The sequence below is a fragment of the Photinus pyralis genome, unplaced genomic scaffold (assembly GCF_008802855.1).
Source record: "Photinus pyralis isolate 1611_PpyrPB1 unplaced genomic scaffold, Ppyr1.3 Ppyr1.4_LG5, whole genome shotgun sequence".
Taxonomy (NCBI): domain Eukaryota; kingdom Metazoa; phylum Arthropoda; class Insecta; order Coleoptera; family Lampyridae; genus Photinus; species Photinus pyralis.
In genome coordinates this window covers 38907061-38930357 of record NW_022170596.1, presented here as the reverse complement: position 1 = coordinate 38930357, position 23297 = coordinate 38907061, and the positions used below count along the sequence as shown (strand labels likewise).

At 37.6% G+C, this 23297-nt stretch overlaps 2 protein-coding genes across 2 annotated transcripts; one reads left to right on the top strand and one right to left on the bottom strand.

Annotated features, from left to right (window-relative positions):
• The first annotated feature begins 3726 nt into the window (after positions 1 to 3726).
• Positions 3727 to 9961, top strand: LOC116171838. The gene is made up of 2 exons (XM_031488844.1): positions 3727 to 3830; positions 7923 to 9961. Exons 1-2 carry the CDS (start codon positions 3762 to 3764, stop codon positions 9342 to 9344), a joined length of 1491 nt encoding a protein of 496 aa, XP_031344704.1. The 5' UTR covers positions 3727 to 3761; the 3' UTR covers positions 9345 to 9961.
• Positions 9962 to 13621: 3660 nt separating this feature from the next.
• On the bottom strand, positions 13622 to 23046 carry LOC116170737 (cytochrome P450 4c3-like). The gene is made up of 16 exons (XM_031487243.1): positions 22821 to 23046; positions 22562 to 22762; positions 19570 to 19755; positions 19141 to 19517; positions 19026 to 19094; positions 18806 to 18974; positions 18580 to 18762; positions 18364 to 18523; positions 15387 to 15541; positions 15133 to 15333; positions 14893 to 15078; positions 14480 to 14844; positions 14363 to 14431; positions 14149 to 14314; positions 13918 to 14097; positions 13622 to 13860 (listed from the first exon to the last, which is right to left on the bottom strand). The coding sequence occupies exons 1-16, from the start codon at positions 22975 to 22977 to the stop codon at positions 13697 to 13699; spliced, it is 2988 nt and encodes a 995-aa protein (XP_031343103.1). The 5' UTR covers positions 22978 to 23046; the 3' UTR covers positions 13622 to 13696.
• Between the last annotated feature and the right edge of the window lie 251 nt (positions 23047 to 23297).

Sequence of the window (23297 nt, the reverse complement as noted above, 5' to 3'; positions counted from 1 at the left end):
AACGACCCAGCAAATAAGAATTAATTTAATGTTAAATTTATCTGTGTTTGATTAAAAATTGGTATTACCATTCTTTGGAATTGTGGAGGTGAGTAAGGCTGCTGAGTTTTCACAAATTGATAAAATTAAAGTCCTATCGAGATTTTTAGTTGTGACGAATGTTGACAGTGTCCTGGAAAGATTATACTTAATTATTTCACACAACAGATTTTGATAGTAGCTGTGGTTAATTGAGCTAGCTGGACAAGTGTTTGTGGGTGGTTTAGTGACGGTTTGTCATTGCATATACAATTTTACCCCGATTACTGACAATAAACTGAAGTTTACACGCAAATGGCAATACTACATAGACAAAATACGCGCAAGTTAAATTTTTACTATTACAAATTGCTAGAACGATGATCATCGAAGGTAAAACCAAAGAAGTTCAAATTATCTTAAATGAAATAGTAATGGATACGTTCAAAGTGAAGTACAAAATAAATTAATCGCATTTATGACTCATTCATATTCCCACTTTGTTTTTTGTATGGCCCTCCTCCCGAAGTGAGGCTTTTAATTAAATAAACTTAGAAGCACAATAACCTCCAAACTACTATAATAATAAATAAACGACTTAGCTCCATTTAATGGACGGTACATGAATGAAAGCGACCAGCTTTAGTGAACACCCGGTACATGGAAGAACTTAAAAGGGTTTCTTTATCAGAAACTGTAATTTCCGGGCCTATTTTTTTCTATGAGTTGAAAATAGAAGGTAAAGGCAATTGTCTTAAATTGCGGAATCGTTTTAGCCACCGATAAGGAAACCGGGATGCCGCATCTAATGAGTCTTCTAATTATTCTGGCAGCATCCGACATATCTCGACATTTCGAAGATGAGGGATAATGCATATTGTACGATTTCAGTCTACATTAGTTATTAACCGATTTTAGTTTCCCAATGCTAAGCGAAACAAGCATTAAAACTAGAAGACCGTGCAGCTTATTTAGTTACGGCAGACCTTTTGCCATTGATCCGAAATTCCAGGCAACAACGGGTATCAATACATTAGTCAATCGAATGTTGGAATTTTAAGTCGCCAGAGCTGTAACGAAAACCTGTTTTTCACCTGGAAAGTGATCCCTACTGTAGAGTTATCGAGAAGCGTTAAGCTGGGCGCTTCGTTACTAAGATTGTCGCTGATTTAGGAGTTGAAGGTAGAAGGCAAAGTTAATTGATCTAATTTATAGAGTTGTGTTTCAACCGCCGCTGCCGTAACGAACGTTGCAATCCGCCTTTTTTGCCAGTGAAGAAAAGAGAGAATCAATCTTATTCAGTTTGAAGTCCATTAATTACCCATTAATTGATTTTAGTTTTCTAATGGTATACGAAAATCAAGGAAAAGGACACTATTGGACTGTCGAATTTGGGAATCTCATTCTGACTATTTGGAGAAGTATAATTAACGATTAACTAAATGAGTTGCACAAACCCGTCCGATTGAGCTGGGATATTAAAAAACTTGAATTTTGACACCAGTCCCGTAAGTTTAAGACGAAAAGGAATGTTTTGCCATTTTTCTTGTTGTAAGTCCATTAAATTTTGAGCTATTCCGTAAAGTTATTTTGCATTCAGACCGTTTAATTTTTGCTTTTACATTAAGTTTACCGCACCGTATCTACACCTTTTGCTTTTTCATGCACAGTAATTGCTACCGCTCCGTTAATTGCATAGTAAACTTTTTGATACTTTCCGTTTCCGCAATTATAAGGGGGAACATTGTCTCGCTTTCCCGTAGAAACCGCTACCGAGTCCGATTGTTTACTGTTCCCGCTTAGGGAAATTGATGTGCGCTTTAAGTTATCATGTATCCGGCCAGCGCTTGTCCTTTATAATTCCTAGGACCACTGATCCCCATTCTAGTTATCTGGAGCTTATCATCGTCGACCGCATCTTTTTCAGAAGGAAGAGAAACTGAAACCTTTTGGTGGCGCCCGAAGTACTTCCGTTCCGCCGTTTCCTGCCGTCTTTCTCCGACTATCGCCGCCGTCACCGTTTACAAATTTTGATTTGCAGATTACCGCTGGGTTTTCCTTTTGCTTACTTTCATTAAATTTAGATTTTGCAACACCTTTTATTTTTTTGTGTAAAGGAGAAAAAAATGGGTTTTTAGTCTTTGAAGTTTCTTAAATTTGGATCTCCATAGGTGCGGTCATACGCAACTTAACTTTTTTTTAAGTACACTAAAAGAAAGCCTTATGCAATGGTGAAAATGGGTTACCATAACTACAACTGTTTTCAAGTAATGAATTATCAAGGTACCGTCTGCATCCGCCATTTTTTTATTAAAGTCAAAATAACTTAAAATTAATCAGTTGTTAGATATCAACATGTGAGTATCAAAGGAACGGAACGTAGAATTCAAAAATGCAATAAAAAATAGGGATTAGGTACTATTGAAAATAACGAAGTTACAAGCTACTTCCGGTACTTCCTGAAGTGCGTCAATTTTGAAAATATTTTACATCGATTCGGTTCTAAGAGTAACTTCCAAGTACAAATTTTCAAAAACCTACCTATTTCACTTTCCCAGAAACGTTTAACTAAAACTACCAAAAAAACACCCTCATATATGATTCCTTTTTTTATATATCTTCGTGTACAGTACTTGTAATTTGGTAGATATGACATGCTAAAGGAAAAGACAAACCTATACATACGTGCAAATTTGCTTATTTACTTATTTATTTCTATTTTGTACCGCTTAGTACCTAGTCATTGTATATCACAAGGGTATTTAGGGTAGTTCGTGCTATTTTTCAGTTTCAATAATGGTACCATCTACATAGCCATGAGTTGCCATTCCCCCACCCACTCCGTTTCTAGCAGTAATAAAGCAAAAGTAGGAGAAGAAAGAGTAACCAAGAACCTTTGAGGAATTTACAATTAATTTTGCAATTTGCACTTTTAGGGTTGATAGACTAATAAATCGTAAATACCTTGATAGTTATAATGAATAAATAATTAACCGCAAAAATGTACTAATAATTTAATTAAAAATATAATATACGCAATAATCTGAAGGCAATAAAATAATTTAATACATATTCATTAGAAAAAGACAACCTACTCCCTCGTCAATTTTGCAAAAAAAATTCGCTCAGCACGTACAAATAATTGGCACACTGTTTTGTCGATTTACTTTGATTCATAAATTTCAATTTAACGTTTATAAAGAATTTCACCATGCCGCCCCCTGTCGAATAATATTATTTCAACAGCTCAAATTATTCCATAACATAGATAACATACAAATTGATGTAATACTTAGATTATACGAGTGGGAATTTAATAATAATAAATATTATAACTAAAATAATTCGACATAGCAAATAAAACAAAAACAAACGGTAGATGTGTTAAGATTGACCATATACAGTTTTCTTCTTATTCGCATGTGATACAAACCTAGAGATACATTTCATCTGGCTCGAAGGGCCAGATCTATATTTCAGAACAAAACCCGTTTTACTTTCTAGTGATGTTATAAAGATTTATAAATATTCTTCCGGATGTTATTAAACTGACAACAGACTTTAGTCGGTGCTCGTTACGTTTCGCGACTTAATGAAATTCCCTCGTATAAAGAAATAAATTTGAAGGTGCACACGATATTTCTTAAAATTGATTTGTGGGCGTTCCATCTGATAAACCAATTACTGTTATATATAGTGATACAACGTTAAATGTGACTTAATCAGTAGCTACTCAAACTGTAATGGTGTTCTCTAGTGTCCCTTTCGGTTACTCCCTCGCACTCATCTTTTTCGTGGGGACACATATCAAAGTAAGTACCTATTTAAGCAACAATTAATACTTTTCTTAAATTTGAAAACTAAGGGTGGTATATACTGAACCCTTCAAAATTCAATATGTAAATTTTTAGTTCAATATTCGGTTCATTCTAGTAGATTATTTGGTTCCCAAAAGTAATTTTTACCGTTTAACAAAACAACAAAATTATTCCGGAAATATTACAATTTGTTTGTTTATTGTTGACAAAAATTCGGTTTTCAAGGACGTAAATAAAGGTCGTGTAGGTATCGCCCACTCAGGAATGTTAAGGTATGAATTAGATTCACGCCAAGTTTTATTAACAATTACATGGCGTGCAATATAACCTATCAATTAAATTTCTCGACAATGTCATTTAAGAAATTATTAAACGACAGCGTTTCTTTTAAGATTTATTGCTATTTGAGAATTTATAACAACTTGTTGTTATCCTTTATGCCACCTAAGGTCCAAATTCGGAAAAACGGATCACTTATTCTCGTGGGTAAACGAAAATTTAATCAAAATTCGATTAAATTCGATGCCGCTGTTTCAATTATTAAATAATGAACTTAGTAATTACGTTTTTAAACGCTACAATTGTAGAGCTGTATCGGAAAGATTGTAATTAAACTATTACCTTGTGAAATTAGTATAAAAAATTTTTTAGGATGAGAATGGAAGTGGGACAGGGTATAGGTTTTAATCGCTTTTGCTAATTAATTAACAGTGTTTGCATTAAACGGTGGAGGTTTCGTAATGAGTTAATAAGACATCGAGTAATTGTTTTTAGGTATTAAAACAAGAGATAATTGCGTGTTATTGTTATGGTTGTAAATTTTGATGTTTAGTGTGGGCTTTATGGTTTCTGCCGCTTTTAATATTTTGCAATGCTTCGCTCACCTTCTGCTGGTAATTTCCATCAATTAAGTCAGTATTCATAGGAAGCGTGTAATATGGCGATTTTAAAAGGCGGCCCAATATTGATAGGACCGTAGGAAAATTATATAATGGAAGCTGTCTGAAAATTATTTCCAGTGTCCATAGAATTATTGAATACATGCATTACATCTCTATAAGTTCATTAAAAATCCAAATGTGTAAATTTCTTTGGATGGACGCTAGATAAACTCGCTGTTGAGAAATATATAGAAAGCAGAACAGCTTTCGGCAAATTTTACGTCTTCTTTTCATTTGTGACCAACATTGACATTTCCACACCTGATCAGATGAAGAAATGAGTACAATTTTTGTTCTCGACGTTCCAATCGTCTTAATACTCCACACCTATCCTTAAAGGATAGGGCTCAAATACGACTATAGGTTGATTTGCAGAAACTACAGGAACGAAAATAAATACGTAAACCATGGAGGCGCAAAAACTACTGAGAAAATCTGCGTACATCAAAATTGCATGACTATAGACGAGGGAAATAAGGAAAAAAAGTTGTACATTTTTGCAAACAGCAGAAAAATTAGGTACCATACTGGTTAAGCCTTTTTTTTTAAATTGCATAATGGGTGCAAACATTTTTTTATTATTGAATATCTAATATTTATAAACATGTATGAAAAGCCCCAAAAATCGTTTAGAAAACGTTACTCGTGGGTTTTCGGGGTCCAAATCTACTCTAGAAATTCTCCGGAGATACCCAGGAGTGGCAATCGGAGGAGGCGAGGGTCAAAATCAATTGCCCCAAACAATTTCTTGTCACAGTTAATTTTCCACTCCACGAAATTAAACGAATATGATTGAACCAGTATTGTACAACATTTTTCTTCGTATTTTTCTGAACAATGTGCCGAAAAACACATTTTCATACGAACTGTTTGCAAAAATTTACAACTTTCCGGAAAAATCAAGAAGTTACGCAATACAACGAATGCAGCATCAGATGGCACGTTCGTCTAACTTATCCTGCGCCTAGTTACTGGCACCTACAAATAATTAAGTGTAATCAAATAAAGTAGAAATTATAAGTAATCGTGCGGAAACTATGCCGTGAAGAACAATTAAAATAGTATCACAAAACACATTGTATATTTAATTCAGCAGATATACCTAATAATGAATGGTTTCGTAAGAATTTGGGCACCGCCTGCTCAGAAACCTCCAAGTCCATTGCACTTTATTCCTTTACGTGGGAAAGTTAAAAATAAATAGTTGACTGTGGCTGTAGTGCTTTAAATAATTGAGGCACTGACAATCTAAGTTTCAAAAATTTGAAATCTAAAACACAAAAAATGACACATTTACAGTAGACCTCAGGGTAAACTTAACAACAAAATAGCACCGCTTTCTGAAACAATTATACACTGTCTCCAGGTTTCACGTAGGTACCTCTTTTAGAGCTAGCTAAAAAAACATTATGATAAAGACTTCTCTAAAGGATCGGCCTCTAGTGAAAGGTAGGATGTACCTAACTCACGTATAGAAGTCCCTCACTCAAATTTAGTTTAGTGATACACTTTATTTACAGCGTATACAGTGATAAGCAGATAAATCTCCAATAATCTCATCTAACTTGAAAAGCGCCCTACAATTTATTGATAGATTTAGGTATCCCATGATATATTTGTCGGTTGTAGGTACATATTTTTTAATTTGAAATTCTTACTATCTGCTGACACAAGCCCCTTGCCCTTGAGCTTCTTCCTTTCCCCACTTTTTATACGCATAATTTGTTAGTTCGTGGAGGAGAAACACCGAAAACGTCAGGGCCCGAATTCTATCAGTTCGGTTGCTGGCCAAGATAAAACCAACGCAAACAAGAGGTTCTTGCAGACCTTGCAGTTTCCACGGGAATGTGATATATTCATTCAAGCAAAAAAAATCAAAAAAACAAAATGCTTGACTTTATCCCAGGTTATTGTTCAAAACCCAACACTAAGTTCAACAATTGCTAAACGTGTCAAACCATAAGCAACATGTAGGCCCATTTATAAAATTATTTAAAAAAATAGTCTGCTTACCTTAATTCTGTAGTATACGTATTATTTCTGTACACTATTCTATAAATAGGTGCCCTGATGAGAGTGTCACGAATCTTTAGGTAAAGAATTTTTGTATCTTTACGCATAATGCAGTTCACTATGGCAAAAGGTTAACAGTATTTATCCCCTTTTTAGAATTTTTTTTCCAAATTGGTATTGTTTATGATAGTGCCTAACTAATATCTCTGCTGGCCAGATAATTAAACATATGTCAGTAAACAATGTAACGATGAATTCTAACAAACAATTCGAAATTATTAAATAAAGCGCTCATTAAGACATACGAAATAAAGACTATAAAGCAGTACTTTAATTAATTTTTTAATTTTTTTTTAATTTTTGGCCTATATTTTTGTGTGCGCCAAGGCTGCGTTATCGTATTGGCACCCGCCCACATTGGGCATCTCATCGATTTGGAATGCAGCTGACACTTCCCAACAACGCTTTGGTTCGATGTCAAACTGCTCAACTCATGTTTTGAATTTTCTCAAATGCTTTATTTGTAACAAACCACAAGCAATAGGAAATAATACGCTGCACTTGTTTAGGCGACCATTACCAAATGGAAAGTTTACAAATTATGGTGAAATTCAGTTCTTAACACTGGTACATTTTATTTAGCAATCATAAAATTTATTCGCGATATGTACTTTGCTTAATTTCGTAGTATTGTGCAATAGTAATATGAATGTAACACATATACACAAATTTTCTTCCAAACCAGGAGTCAAAAGCAATTACTTTAAATTTAAAAAACGTAGCCCGTTACATTGTATTTGCAACAATCTACACGCGCAACCTAGTTTCCACTATTAATTGCAATTTAAGTCAGTGATAAAAGTAATGGATGAAGTGGGTGATCCATATTCTTATATTTGGGATGTAGTATAAATAAGAATTTAAAATAAATTTGGGAAAGACAGTGATTCTTATTTAAAAGTAATGGAATCTCCCTGCGTTAGTTTTTTAGTTGCGCTTTTTCTAAACAACAAAGATATAATATACCAAATTTGACATATGTACGTATCTACAGAAAGTTCAAATTTGAGTACCAAAAAATGCGTCTTCTACGGGTAGAAGTGTACACTACTAATAGGTATATTTGTTTCAGGTCTCTATGGAAAATGAATTTAATTCTCAGCAAAACGTATGGAGTCAATTTTCAAACAACACCTCATGGCACTACTTCGACCAGGCATCAGTTGCAAAACACACATTTTTGGAGCTATTGAGTATTCTGGAGCGTTTTGGGCTTCCCCAGGATATTAACGACGCCAAAGAGAGACTGATAGATCTCGTGCTTGCAGACGAAATAGACGTCTCAATTGTGATGACATATACACAGCGGTTTAACGAAGAAAGTGCATTCGATCGAATGATTGCCGCGCTGCTTACCCTAAAAGACACTATTCCATCATCGTGCCCGTTGGGATTTGGCATAGGGAATCTAATTCTGTATGCAGTTTTTAATAAACACCGGTTTGACTCGCACAGCAGTGATATTTGTGACAAGCTGTCTGAGCTTCCGCAGTACGTGGCTACTTGTGATCAATCATGTGATGTCCACAAGCGGTTAGAGATTTTGCAAAGTGATTATTGCGGAAGGGCGCAAATGGTCGAAGTCGCGAAAGTTGAGAACGTTGCCGTAAATACAGCAAGTAGTACACAAGTAGTTGACGTCTTACGCTCTGCAGTGGACGCCACGCAACTGGTTAGTTTACTTCCTGTTCCCGAATCACAGCAAGAAATTTCCAATTTAGAAACATTGAAATCCTATATGTCGAGCAGCGAGATGAAGCAGTACCTGCAACAGATTTCGACCTCCGAACATGGAAGTAGCACAGAGGTGCTGAGAATCGTATTGAAGCACATCGTGGAAACAAGCGTGGAAATCTCAATCAAGCGAATCGCTTACACCTACCTAACCTACATGGAAAGCACGGGGGAAAGCCGAAAATTATTCGACTATTCGATTCTTACCAAATTCCTCCCGCAACCCATAAATGAAGAGGAGGACTCGTACTATGCAACCGTACTGTCATTCCTTCAAGGAACCGATATTCACTATTATCTTAGAAATTTAGGTGAAATTGACTCTACTAACTTAGCTCTGCTGTACAAACAAGTCTTAAGGACGTTGGCGGAAGATCTCGAATTAGAACTCAACATAAGGGCAGCTTTTAAATATTACTACGACTATGAAGAGTTATTCGATGATGTTGAGCTGGAAGCACATAGAGTTCTACACAAAAAATTCAGTTTGAGAAAAGTCCTCAATGGTATTTTCACCGAATTGCCTTTGGAATATCGAGATGGATTGAAATTGCTTTTGCGGTTTGTCTCCAAGTATCCCGCAACGATGAACACCTTCGAGATTCCCACAGAGGTGGTGACCTACGGTCAGTTGGGTCGATCAGTACTAGATTTCCTACAGGCATCAGAACAAGTGCCGGCGGTAGTGAAAACGGCGATTATCACGTTAATCCCGCATATCAGCTATGATGGCGCCGGTGCGTTGCTTATACAATTTTAGGATCATCTCAGGGTGAATATTCCGTAAATATATTAGTGCACTGAACTAATGAGTGTGGTGCTTCTTTTCGTTTTTTGAAAAGGAGCGTGGTGCGCTGTTTTTCAACTTGGAAATATACCATTTGAGACCTACTGTATTTTCCAAATCGTGTTGATGGACCTATCTTTTCAAAAATCTGGTCTCTATTGATCCCGTCTTATTGTAAATAAACGTTACCTGGTTGATAAATGGCGGTGAGGTAATTGTCTTGTAAATATTTCCATTCTAGGAAAATAAATTTAAGACAAACTAGTTTGTTGGTATAGTTCGTCTCAATCTTTTGCTTTTATTCAAACTGAGCTCATAATTCTCATATATAGAGAGGCACAGTGAAAAGTGGTCACAAATCAGATAGACAGATCCTTGTGAATACAGAATGTCCATGAGGGTTTCATAGAACCCTTAGTAAGAGCAGTACAAGAGATTGGCTTTTAATAAACGCTAAAGGTTGAGATGCATCCCAGAAATATTGGATTAGAGCTGGAAATAACAGACGCATCATCATTGATGCATCTGTTGTTTGTGTATGTGATTAATGTTTGTAAAGTAAAATAAATAAAAGTTATAAATAACTATTATATGTGCTTCATTGATTTAACTCGCAAAATCCCTATTTCGCAAATATCTTTTTTTTAACACGAAGATTTTGATCCAAAGGCCTGCGCGTTAGGAAAACGCGACCTCCAAGAAGAAATTTACTCTCTCGTAAAAATTCCTTCGCACTTCAGTGGGACTTTTCTCTAAAGAAGACGGTTTACCGCATACGGCATATGGCATCTCAGACCAAAAATACGGGCTAAACAAAAATTTAAAGTTGCGTGAATACGACCCAAGCTTCTTCTGTTCTATTTCAAAGCAGAGCTCCTTAGCTACTAGAACATCACGCGTGGAGGAGTTTCTACTATTTATAAAATTGGTCGTTAATTGAAATCAGTGATGCTTACTTTGACAACAAAATTTAAAGTTCAGTTGTTTTTTTGTTCTATTTTATTTTGATTTTTTGAGAAAAGAGTATAAAACCTCGTACAAAACGTAATTACGTCATAAGTTCCTCAAAGAAAGAGATAGAAATGCCTCTATGAACATTACAGGAATTGTATAAGTTTTTTTTCAAATTTATCATTGAGCTGATTGGTTTACCCAAATCGATACATTTTGCTGTAGTTACAGTATACTATTTGGAGCATAATTTGTCCCAATCCAGTGTATTTGGTTAAAACGTGGCGGATCACCAAACCAGTAATAGAAGATAAGGCTACTAATGTATGGTCGCACTGTCTCTATTGAGTCACTGTAACTAAAATTACAGTTTATCCAAACCGGTAGATTTTACTATAGAGACAAAACTATTCCTACAATCGTTTCCAGCTTGGCGTGCAGGTTACTCTCTATACTAATCCGGTCCATTTAATCAAAACATGTAGGATCTCCTAACCGTATTGTAAAATTGTCCACCAATACTGACCCATTGTAGGTATCTACCAGCACGAAGAAGCGATTACCTACTTTGCTGAGGGCACACTCTGTTGGAGGTAGTAGTAGTACCTACTTTGTCTACAGTACACTCTGTTAGGTGGGCAGCGGGAGGGGGGATTCCATACCTCCCCATACCCCATGAAGCTGCTACGGTGTTAACACATATGACACTTTTGGAGAAATTGCTATCGAACTCACCACCACGATCCTGTGAAACTTTAAAATTAAATTTAAATAAAGGGTTAGTTACTTTAAGTTAAATAATCTTTATCATCGGTCACAATTGCGCACAAACACAAGCACCAGGTTATATTGCTTCGAAACTTAACTTCTCTAACTTAAAACTCGATTTATACGACACTGACTTCCTTTGTAATTACAATTGTACCTACTATTGATCCTTTGATGGTGCACAATACTTTCTTTAAAGGGTACTGCAAAATGGAGTCATACCGTATAATTTAAAGGCAATAATCTAAATTTTAAGATTTTTGTCCCATTCGTTGTTTAATATTGGATAAATCTTTTAATATTCGACATTTTCCGGAATTTACCGGTCACACATGCAAAATTCAGCTTACAGCGCATGCCATTAGCCGGGATCCATGTACAATACCGGTTGCTTATGACTTTATTGTATGACGAATTGACGACTCAAAATATCCGGGATTTGTGTGAATATCAGCACCGGGAGGCGAATCACGGCGTGCAAAGTAAGGTTTCGATACCGTAACATAACAGTATTCAAACAACATAAAAATCTTAGGAACCCTGAAAAATAATCGCATTTGAATTTATGCAAAATAATATGGAGGAAAAATACTACTGTAAACAAATTCAACAAATATACTACGCCCCCATATAAAACAAACGAAACCATCGACCCATATTATACAAGCCGATAACAAATACCTTAATTATTGAACTTTGAAATCACCTTCCTGCGAATTGTTAAAATATAAAATACACGTGAGAAGTTCCACAGCACTCTAACTACGTACAAAAAATCTCCCAGATACCCTACATTATCTAAACACCTTGTATGTTCACCCCAAATGAAAGCCACCCACACCTATGGGAAGTTCCACTTTAACTGACAACGCAATGAAAACTACAATCTGCCCCAACTTGCATTAACACCCTGTATTAATCTACAACGCTTCCCTAACAAATAACAAAATCCACCCTGTAGTGAAGATATAGTAACAGATTCAAATTCCTTTGGGGCCGAGTACTTTAAATTCCGAGCCAAGTAATGTCATTTACTGAAAAATTTTGTATTAAATTTGACCCGAAATCGTATTTTAATATAAAATTTCAATTTTTATATAGAACTTTTGATTAATGTCAATCTGTCAGTGATGACAGGAGTAATTATAGACCGATGCAGCCGGTAAAGTGACAGGTGCGACCTGTAAAATGACAAGCGGCAGGAAACGTAGTTTGCTCTGCCTCTGTCATTGAAACCAAAATTTCCTGGCAGAAAGTAGGGATGAAAATGAAGGTTTCAGGACGATTTTGGGTAAAATATATTTTCTCGCGTCCTTAGGATTCTTACCGTGTTTCAAAATAGACAACTATAATTAGTAGGGGGCACTCCCACGGACCACGGTGTACACACATGTCATTGAAAGCTGACAAAAGGAATATGGTCTCAGTATAAGGTAAATTTCCAGCTATCCCGCACAATTGCCCGAAAACAATTACCCGAAAAACAATTCTCCGAAAACAGTTGCCCGAATGGACAATTGCCCGAGTGGACAATTTCCCGAAACACAATTGATCGAATGGACAATTGCCCGAAGAACAATTGCCCGAAAGGAGAATTAACCGTTAAGGGGGGTGGAGGGTTGTCACTCATAACGTCATTCTGGTTTCCCCTCGATACCACCGAAACAGTTTTCTGAGATTTTCAATATCTTCTTTGGTTGGGAAAATATGGCCGACTGCAAGTTTTAAAATTGACACCCTGTATAAAATGAATGATTGCTAGTTCGCATAATTTAAAAAAAGTACCTGGGAGTGGGGTACAAATTTTCAAAAAACTTTTCGAAATCGATGGGTATAACCATAGAGTAAATACAATTTCCTCTATGGTATAACCAATATTCTGTCCAACAAATTAGAGATTACTCTCTAAATAAAGGTTGTGCCACTCGAATATAAGCGAACTCAGTCAATATTTTGGAAGAAATTGAGAAAAATGGTTCAAACCCCACTCGCGGGTGTTGTTGCCTACAACACATCTGTAAATGATGGGAAACGGGCAAATATAGACAATAGCAGCTACCAATTAGCGACAACCCGTGTCTAGGTGGCCCAAGGCTCGAAATCTCGACGGAACAGACAGACAGACGACAGAAAATTGAGCACATAAGCGTTACCTCAACTTCGTTGCGTTACAAAAAACGCAAAACAAAGAGGTGTTACATTAACGAATGAAACCAAGTTAAAACAGAAAGTCAATACCCATTACGAAATAGAGTATCAAAGCAAGAAACCTTGTCATAGACGTACATATTCAAAACACTTTTCCCCCCAACAAGCCAATAAGCACATATAATGTACTAATGTAGGTATTTGTGGTATTTTAACGGCGTATTACGCTACCGGTCAATTCGAAACACTATGGAAGATCTTCCAATGAAACCCAGAGACTGCAATGCACGCTGGTATACTCAAGTGTAACTACCAGAAACGGCCTACTAGCAAAGATCAACTTCAAAACTGTGTTGCCGAAATTCTGTAGAGGGACAACTATCTCGTTCTTTAAATATTTAATACAAATACTGACAACCCCTGTATATTCTGGCAAAAGTTAGTGGATTTATACTGGATCAAAAACTGCGATCTTTTAACCTGAGCCGTATTCCATTTTTAGACTTCAATACAATGAACCCTGTCAGTTGTAAGGTATGTTCTGGAATTGCTGGCAAGAGTTCAAACTTCATCAATATTTTGGAAACGACGGCTTTGATTTCCAACATGGCGTATTTTTGTCCTGAAATGCAATCATTGAACAATAGACGCACTACCAGTTGTCTTTCCAAAGACATACCGATGCAATTTCTTGGACCTGCAGAAAATGGAATGTACGCATAAGGAGGTCGTTTGCATAGATTCTCTAAGGAAAATCTTTCGGGATCAAACTTCTCAGGATCTGGATAGAGCGACGGATCTCGATGTATTCCATACACAAAAACATTAAAATCTGCTCCTTTGGGGAATAAGTATCCGTCTATGTAAAAATAATCACTGCGTGATCAAATAGTCACTCATTAACATTTACCAATTTCAGTATCAGCAGCGATCCTTCGGCCGAAAAGTGGTACAGGTGGATATAATCGTAGAGTTTCCTTAATAACCATTTCTAGGTACTTCATTTCTTGTAGGTTCTTATAAGTTGGTGCATTGTGATTTAGAAGTATTGAACCTAGCTCTTGTACTGCTTTCTCCTACTCGTTTCTGGGTACTCAAATTTGAAGTGCACTTCAAAGGCTTACCTGAACTAGCGGATTTGTTGCAAGGCAGAATAACGTGAAACTAACAGCGGAGCCCACCGTGTCGTGACCCTAAAATGTCTTGTTAAAAAGGCGTTAGGGTACCATGCTAAACAATACCGCAAACATAAATGTATCGACTTCTTCGCGAATATCTTCATCGGTAAATGTGTCATCACTTTCTTTGTGCTTCAGCAATGTATCTAGTAGGGTTAATTTAGTTTTAATTCCCTCACTGTAACCTACATCGACATTTCGCGCTAGTTCTTGTTTTCGTGACGATATTACGTTCTTGGTGAAACCGTGAAGATAGCTTAAAGCTTTTCGTTCGAGGTGAAAATCACTCGTAAGGGAATATGTAAGGTTCCACGTCTTGTGTATAAGAAAAGCACGGTGGTACAGTATCCGACACATCTCACGGACGTAGTGCACGTATTCAGAGTTTAATTCTTCTTGTGCGTTTACGTTTGTTCCCATAGCTGAGGCTGAAATCAATTCAATTTTGGTATCTAATAAGGCACAAGTTCACCTACCGCAAATCACGTCCAAGCTGTACAGATTTAAATGTTGGTAAATGTCAATAGATTGATTTTTCACTTCACTCTGCAGCTTACGCAGGAGTATATCTCCAAATGTATTGAATGATTCCACAGATGCTTCTAGAACTGTGACGCCAAATGCAGGATTTAGAATTTTTCGGCGGATCTTCCATTTCTCTCCTTGTAGTTTAACAGAAAATGCAATGATTAGTAGACCCTATGATTTATACATACCAGCAGCTGTGAGAACACTCGTCCCAAGCCAGTTGTGAGAAAACCGATACGAGTTCGCCTTATCCAAAAAGTCATAAGATTTTGAAACTTCTTCAACAAACTTCAATCCAGTTGTAAATATGCTGGGCTCGAAAAGCATTATACGCATTTTAAAAATACTCCCATATTTAACCTTGAATTTGAGCAACAGATCCAGCACATCTGAACAATTCTTCACTCATCAGTTAATTGCTAAAATCATACTTTTGGCTTACCTGTTTTCATTTGATGTGCGTTGCCTATTATAGGTAAAGGTGCCGGGCCTGGAATGCGTTTAATGGGATTCTCTGCCGAGGTAAACGAAATTATCCATATTACTACTAGTAGAACTAAAGCACCCAGCAATATCTCCGCAACGGCCATTTCGCATCAAATCTGTGAACCTACTGAGTTAAAGTACAGAACCTTTGACCTTTGAATACTAAACGGACCAAATGCAAACAATAAACACATGATGTGGTGTATAATGTAATAAGTACGTAAAAAAATTCATACTGTCACGCACGGATGATCTTTTAATTATTGCTCATTATGTGACTACTAATACTGGGATTTTCAAAAAGACTGAGAATTAATTCCATTGTTTTTTTTGGAGTATAGATTGGCGGTATTATACTTTGAAAAGACACTGCCGTGATAAAATAGAACGCGGTTTTGCGATCATTGTTGTAAAATGAACGTTCCGTAAGTTTTTACTAACAATAAACAACGACATGCCTATTTAAAAATAAGAGTTAAGGAAAAATCTAAAGGGCGTTACTAGACACGGAATGGACAAGTTTGTACTCAAGCTGGTATGTAATTACTATAACCATTAAATAAAAACACCTATAACGCAAGTTCAGTTGTGCTGCAAACATTTTCAATTTATAGGATTATCTAATGGATTATCCATTTTGTGCTTGGGAAAGTAACGTTAAAAAACACATTCAATATTCAGATAATGATGGAATTTTAATTTATTTTATTTTGTGGACCTTGCCATTAAAAGTGCAACACAACATCATTTAAATGTCTTCCACGAAACTTCTTACTGGACTCGATCCTTTTGAGGTAATTTTCAATCGAATTGAGTTGACCCTCAATTGATCATGAGTTTCAGGATAATTGTTGGCGTAAACACGATCTTTCGTATACCTTCACAAAAAGTAATCCAAAGGCATCAAATGGCAGAATCTTGGAGGCCAAACTCGAAATTGCTCGTTCTGGTAATTCTAGAGCTCTAACTGTCAGTGTTGTGTAGCTCGCTGCTCAATCCTGCTGTAACCACCTGCCTTCCAGATCATAATCTTCAATTTCTCTCCAAAAATAAAGGGTTAACATACGGCCATAGCGTTCCAAATTATCTATAAGTGCTCGTCCTTGGTTATTCTCAACAAAATTTGGACCAGTGGCACCACCATACCATAATACATAACATACAGTCAGTTTCCCGGGTGCAAAGGCATCTCAGTAAACGTTTTGAGAGGTCTACATACGGCAATTTGGCTTATTTGCGTATCCACAGAGCGAAAAATGAGCCTCATCGCTGAAAGAAATTTTGTTCGAAAAATCATCATTTATTGCTTGTTGTTCCATCACCCAATTAGCGGATGTTCTGCGTGTCCATGGTAGGCAGGTTTTACTTCTTGAGTTAGTTGGATTTCGTTCGGATGGAGATGCAAATGCAAATTAAAAATTCGCCATAATGAGCCCAATAGCTGAGCACGGCGTGGAATTCACAAATGTTGATCTTCTTCCACACTTTCAGGAACAGCAGCGATATTTTGAGCGAAGTGTACCTATATTACGATGCTGCACAGGACTTACAATACCAATCACCGAAGTTAGTGTGATCCAAATAACGAGGATATTTTAATGTAATGTTGGAGAGACTGGTTTACATCATTTAAAGGATTCACTTGGAATGTCTCGAAGACATTGTCGGTCCTATTTCCTTCAATGCTAACATTGATGCAGAAAAATCCCACATGGAAATATTAAATTCATCCTTAAAAGGTGAAGTAGCGTCGACGGGCCTGAGGAAGCACTGCCTACCCCCTTGTTTCGGCGGCGGCGTCGATTCAGACGAAGAGTACTTTTCTGTACGGACCTCGGAGGTGAAGGGAAGGTTTTTGCGTAGGTGTGTGTGTATGCGCGAAGCAGGCGCTTTGCACTCTCTGCGGTACAAGCGGTTTGTCCACTCAAATGTCAATGCAAAGTTCAACCTCGCTCGCGTGCCGATGCTAAGCGCGGATACTGCAGGTGAGCGAAAGGAGAAACTAAGAGGCAAACTTTCTCTATCGTGCTGCGTTGGCCGCATACAATCGACATAGCACTGTGGCTGTGCAACTAACACAAGCGCGATAGAGATTGAGTTTACCTATTAGTTTTCCCCTCTCGCTCGCCTGGAGATCCGCACTTATTGGTACGCGCAGTCCATTACTATATGCGATTATTCAAACTCATTAATATGACAGCCAGATTGTCTTAAGAAGTTATTTTGGTTGTATAAAATTAGGCTCCTTTCAGAAGTTTTTAAAAGTAGACAGAAGGAAAAACAATACACACAAATCCCTATGTCTACTTCCTAATAAATATCACTGTGTAAAAAGCATGCCAACTTTTGATACGATTGATAATCTCGCATATGGACGCATGGAAAACAATTCCAATGTATATGATGTCCCTTCCCCACCAGCGCAATCAAATCATAGTAAGGCACTAAAAATAAAATAAATAAATATTTAAAATACTTTATTGGAACTTTATTGTCTCTTTAAAATACCTAACTTGCTGATACACTACCACATGCTATGTTACTAGAGTAGTCTGAGTAGCACATAATTGTAGCAAAAGGAAAATGCATAGAGCCGTGCAATGAATTGTAGCGGTTGCCAATATTGATGGTGTCAGCTAATGCATATTGTACAATTCCAAGAACAGTATAATAATCGGGAAAAATGGGCAAAAACTCGTTTACACACTCCCTTAGTATGCATTGGTGACTGGCAATCTACAAAGACACGACATAGAGCACGTTACTTATTTTTTGCAACCACACATGGCACATTGAAGAAAGAACGACTGCCATTTTTATATATTTGTGGTATAAAGTGCCTATTACTAAAAAAAAGGAAAAGGAAAAAGCAGTAAGGTTGGGAGCTAATGTATAAGTATTCGGAGTTCTTAATTGGGTATTTTTGAAACTACACTGTTCGCCTCTCAAGCCTTATGTTAACCCCATTGGAAGACTTAAGCACAACTACACCTCCAAACGCAGGAGTCTGCTCTGGAATAGCACGAAGAATTTTAAACTTCATCAAAATTTTTGATACGACTGCTTTCATTTCTAACATGGCAAACTTTTGACCTAAATCCAGGAGAAATTCGGTTAGGAGGTGAACAGTGACGAAGGGCATAATTTACCAATGCAATTTCTGGAACCCGCACTGAAGGGGATATTATAGGAGTGTATCGGTCTGGTGCCTTGAATTTCTGTTGTAAATCTTCCCGGATCAAATTTTTCAGGATCAGGAAAATAAGCTGGATCGCGATGAACTGAGTAGATATTGATGGTAATGTCTGTTCCCTTTGGAAAGCAATATCCCCCTACAACTGGTTTTATAGTCTTATAGGTACATTTGGTATTTACCAATTTCCGTATCTTTCCTAATCTGTCGAGCAATAAGTGGTACCGGTGGATGCAAGCGAATGCATTCTTTGATTACCATTTCAAGATACTTCATTTCTTGTAGTTGTTGGTAGCTTACCTCGTATGATTCGCTGTCGAGTATTGAATTTAATTCTTCCACGACAGATTCCTGGAAGGTATATTTTGAAGCACCCTAAATGGTCTAAGATTAGGTGCTTACTTGAACTTTTGGGTAGATCGAAAGGCAATACAAAATGCTGGAAATACCAGAGGACGTAGTATCGTACCCCTGCAACATCACGTTCAAAACTTCAATGTTTATGCCGCAAACTCACCGCAAACATAAAAGTATCGACTTCTTCTCGGATTTCCTCATCCGAAATTCCTACGCCGTCTTCTTTGAATTTTAACATTGCATCCAAGAACGATAACCTTTTCTTTATTCCTAAATCGGAGTCGAAGTTGTCTTGGTTTGAGTTATTTTCCATCAGTTCTTTTCTTCGATTTCCTATTACGCTATTGGTGAACCGATGAAGTTTTTCTAATACCTGACGCTCTGCCTTGTAATCGTTGGTGAATAAATAAAGAAACTGAATTGATTTTACGAGTGAAAGCGACCGTTCAGATATGATACGGCAGATTTCGTTAACATTGTGCAGATATTCTGAGTTTGAATTTTCCTGTGCGTTTATGTTTGTTCCCATCGATGAAGCTAAGGATGTAAGTGCATTTTGTATGAATGGTACCCGTTCCACGTTACCTACCACAAATTACATCCAATGTGTAGCGTGCAATGTATGGGTACACATTGAATGACGGTTTGTCAGCCTCTCCATCCAGTTGTTTTAACAATATGCTACCCATCTTGTTGAACGAATCCATGAACCCTTCAAGAATTCTGAAGTGGAATGCGGGTGTTAACATTCTTCGATGCCGTTTCCATTTTTCATCTGCAAATAGAGGTTTATTTATGTTCCGAGTGTACACTGTAACGAGTGGTTTTATTTCGCGCCGAAGTTAATTTAAAAAATTCGAAATTTCTTGTCATGATAGTGCAGGTCACCCTGTATATTTCATTATTTGTTCCGATTAGAAATTTTGTGATCATTTACGTTTGGGCATTTCGGTTCGCTCAAGACTATGGTACGGTAGATTTAATTTCGTTCAAATTTAATTTCGTCGTGGGAAGATTGCAAAGTTGATTGACGTCATCATGAGTAATGCGAGTTTTGTCGTTCGTAATCACCCGAGGCGCCGTCTAGACCGAGAATAGGAGCGGAAATAGCACCCAGTCATCAAGGGATCAGTGGTCTTCATTTCGTCAGCAGAAAACCGTGAGATTCGCTTAATCAGCAGTTCGTGGAAGTCGACGACGAAGCTAGAGGGGGTTAAGTCTTCTTTATCTAAACCAATGGGAGAATTTCTAGCGGGAGCCATTTTTGTGTTATGGTAATTTGGGTGTGGTTTTTTTTCATTTGAATTCTGAAGAAGGGGATCGTTTTAAGGAGACTCGCGTCTAGTACGTCAAGGGGTCAACACGTACCTTGAGCGATCGTTTTGGTACACTTAGCGTTTTGAGCCACCGGTTTGTTTCGGTTGCTCCCAGTTGCGTGCTTTTTGCACCCCGTTTAGAAGTGTTATTTTCTTTTCGCGTTGAATTTTCGGCGACGAAAACCCCGGTTCCGATCAAGTGATATTTAGGCGAACCTTTTGAGCTTCACACCAGTTTACTTTGGATGCAGTGAATCGCGTTAGGATACGTTGTGATTTCTCGAGGATATATAATTCAAAGTGCTGCCCTATTCCTCAAGGCGCAGAATTTCGGGATCCGCCCCAGGTGGAATTTCCTACTAGTGCCGCACGGTCATTTGTCAAAGGAGCGCTGCGCTTTGGAGAGATATTTGCCCCAAGAAGAGCCGGTGGAAAGGAGTAGTCGAACCACCCAAGAATAAATCGCGGTTTACCGTCGGATCGTGACCATAAAAAATTTGTGTTCTGCCGTGCCGCTAACTCAAAAAACCGTCTCCAGCAGGCGAGTTAAAGTCAATAAACTCTAAGAGCCGGTGGAAAGGAATAGTCATTGTGTTAAATTAAATACACCTGCTGTGTAGAAACTTTGGCAGCTAGCCGTCTCCCACTCGCCACGCGAAGGATTTCCTGGACTAAGATTCCGTTCAAACACTAAACCTTGTTTTCGTTCCGAGGAAGGATAGGCACCGTGGATTTTGTTTCCGTGTGTTAACTTCAAGCCACCCCCTAGGAAGTCACAGAGACCTAAGTGTCAGGTTTCATCACATCCACCCTGTATATAGAGGAAAGAGCAGTTCACAAGATCGGCTGTACAAATATTGTAAAGGTTAGTCTAATTAAATTTGTAACGTTCTGTAAAATCCCACTTTTTGGTAATCAAGCTATAGTAAAATTTTGATTTGATTGTTTATTAAAGTCCAATGAACGATTACCAAAGAGTAGGATAAATTTTTGTGTTTATTTAAATAAGTCCCAGCCCACGCTGGAGTAAAAAACCGATGACCTGTTGTTGAAATTTTCAAACTGTAGAGGATGGCCACCCCTTGAGTAAATTAGTCTAATTTGGTAGGATTTTTTATTTAAGTTAGTTTTCACTGTTAGGCTACATTTTTTTACAAGGAGGAGAGAAGAATTGCTAGATCCCTGTAATTTGTTTGTATCTATCATATCATTTAAATATATTATCTACTTGGTTCCAATGTGCCTATGTCTTTAACGAAGAACGAGGGGAAGGACAGAGAGGAGTAGGAGTTGAGGCAGGAGACTGGTAGGCGGCAGGTTAAGGTTGTTACGCAGTAGGAAAGAGTTAAAAGCCCACCGATTTGAGTTAGCCGGAGCATTTATTTTTATTTGTTACGCAGCCTGAGGACAAGACGGTTTGCCTTGCCGGGCGGAACCGATGGTAATTTTCAAGTCCAGAAGGAACCCCCGTAGCAACACGTAGCGATGATTAGCAGCGGAGAGAACATCAGAGCACATTGATTCTGCGAACAGAAAGGATATTTCAAAAGATTTGCGAATTTGTATCGCCTGAGGGATTTTTCCAGGTATTATTTATAACGAGCGAACATTATTCGCTTGCCTGGATTTGCTCCCACACCACTGACTCTGCAGAACAATTTGAAGATACCTAAGAAGACGAAGTGCTGAAATATTCCCAAAAGCAGAAGAGGCAGAAAGTGATCGAAGAAGATAAAGAAATCAGACCGAGCGAAATATTCACAAAAAAAGCAAAGCGCATAAAGACAAACAAATGGTAAGAGGGTGACAAAGATATCGAGACCGAAGGAGTTGATCCAGCCCAGGATACTGAGGAATGCGAGGATGTCAAGGGTGCCTAAGAACCAGGTAACAACCGAGTATCAATCTACAAAAACGAGAAAGTCGAAGAGGCTGAGGCATCTACAGAAGTAAACGGAGTTGAAAATCGAACGCCAAATGCTCTAAGCGTTGTAGTATTAGCTGAGCAAGAAGAACTTGTATTGAGCGTGATCCATTTGGAGGATGTACTTTAAACATCTTTTTGCTTCCATATAAACGGCCGAAGGGGATCGTGTCCCAATTTGATCGTCTGTAGCTTAAGAAGAAACTCTACCTGTTTTACTTCCCGCAACGAGTTCAAAATCGGGAGAAGATAGCGAGGTGCTAGAACCGCGTTAGACTCGGCACCCGTTCGCATGGGATGGCGCTTCTGCAACTATAAAAGTTTCTGCAAATCATACACACCTGCACTAGTAACTAATCCAGTTCCTAACCAGCTATGCATGAAATCATAGGACATCCCCTTATGCAATAGCTGTTGGGATTTTAAGATTTCCTCAATTAACTTCGGATCGGATGTGACAATACTGGGTACATCAAACATAGTTCGTATCTTGTAAATACGCCCATACTTCTTTTGAAACTGTGCCATAGTATCCAATGCATCTATAATAAACTCACGTTTACGAAATTGAGATGTAGAGATTTATTTAGACGAGATTACCTTCGGTTGCGCCTATTTGATGAATATTTCCGATGATTGGCAACGCAGTCGGCCCTGGAACGTTTTTAAGATGCTTTTCTGAATTGAAATAGTAATAGAACCACAATGTTAACACGAAGAGAAATGGAAGAAGCACTATAGCCCCTAACAGGATCATGTTTCGAATGTTTACTCAATAAAAAACTGGGAATTATTAGGCAGTTAGTTTCAATATAAAAGAAATCGTTGAAATTATACCACAATGAATAAATAGGTTGTTGAGGGGTCGGTCCCTATATTGGCCTAAATTATAATATCAAGGTTCGCCAGTTAATAGATATAATTTTTAGACCGCTCTTACTTTGTTTGCATGGTTACTTTATTATCCTTGCCAGAAAAGGGCAGACTTTACTTGGATTCTTGGGCATTAAATTTTGCTACAACTTCATTTCTTGTTCACCCTATACATCGGCGAAATGTGGATCAAAAGTTACATTT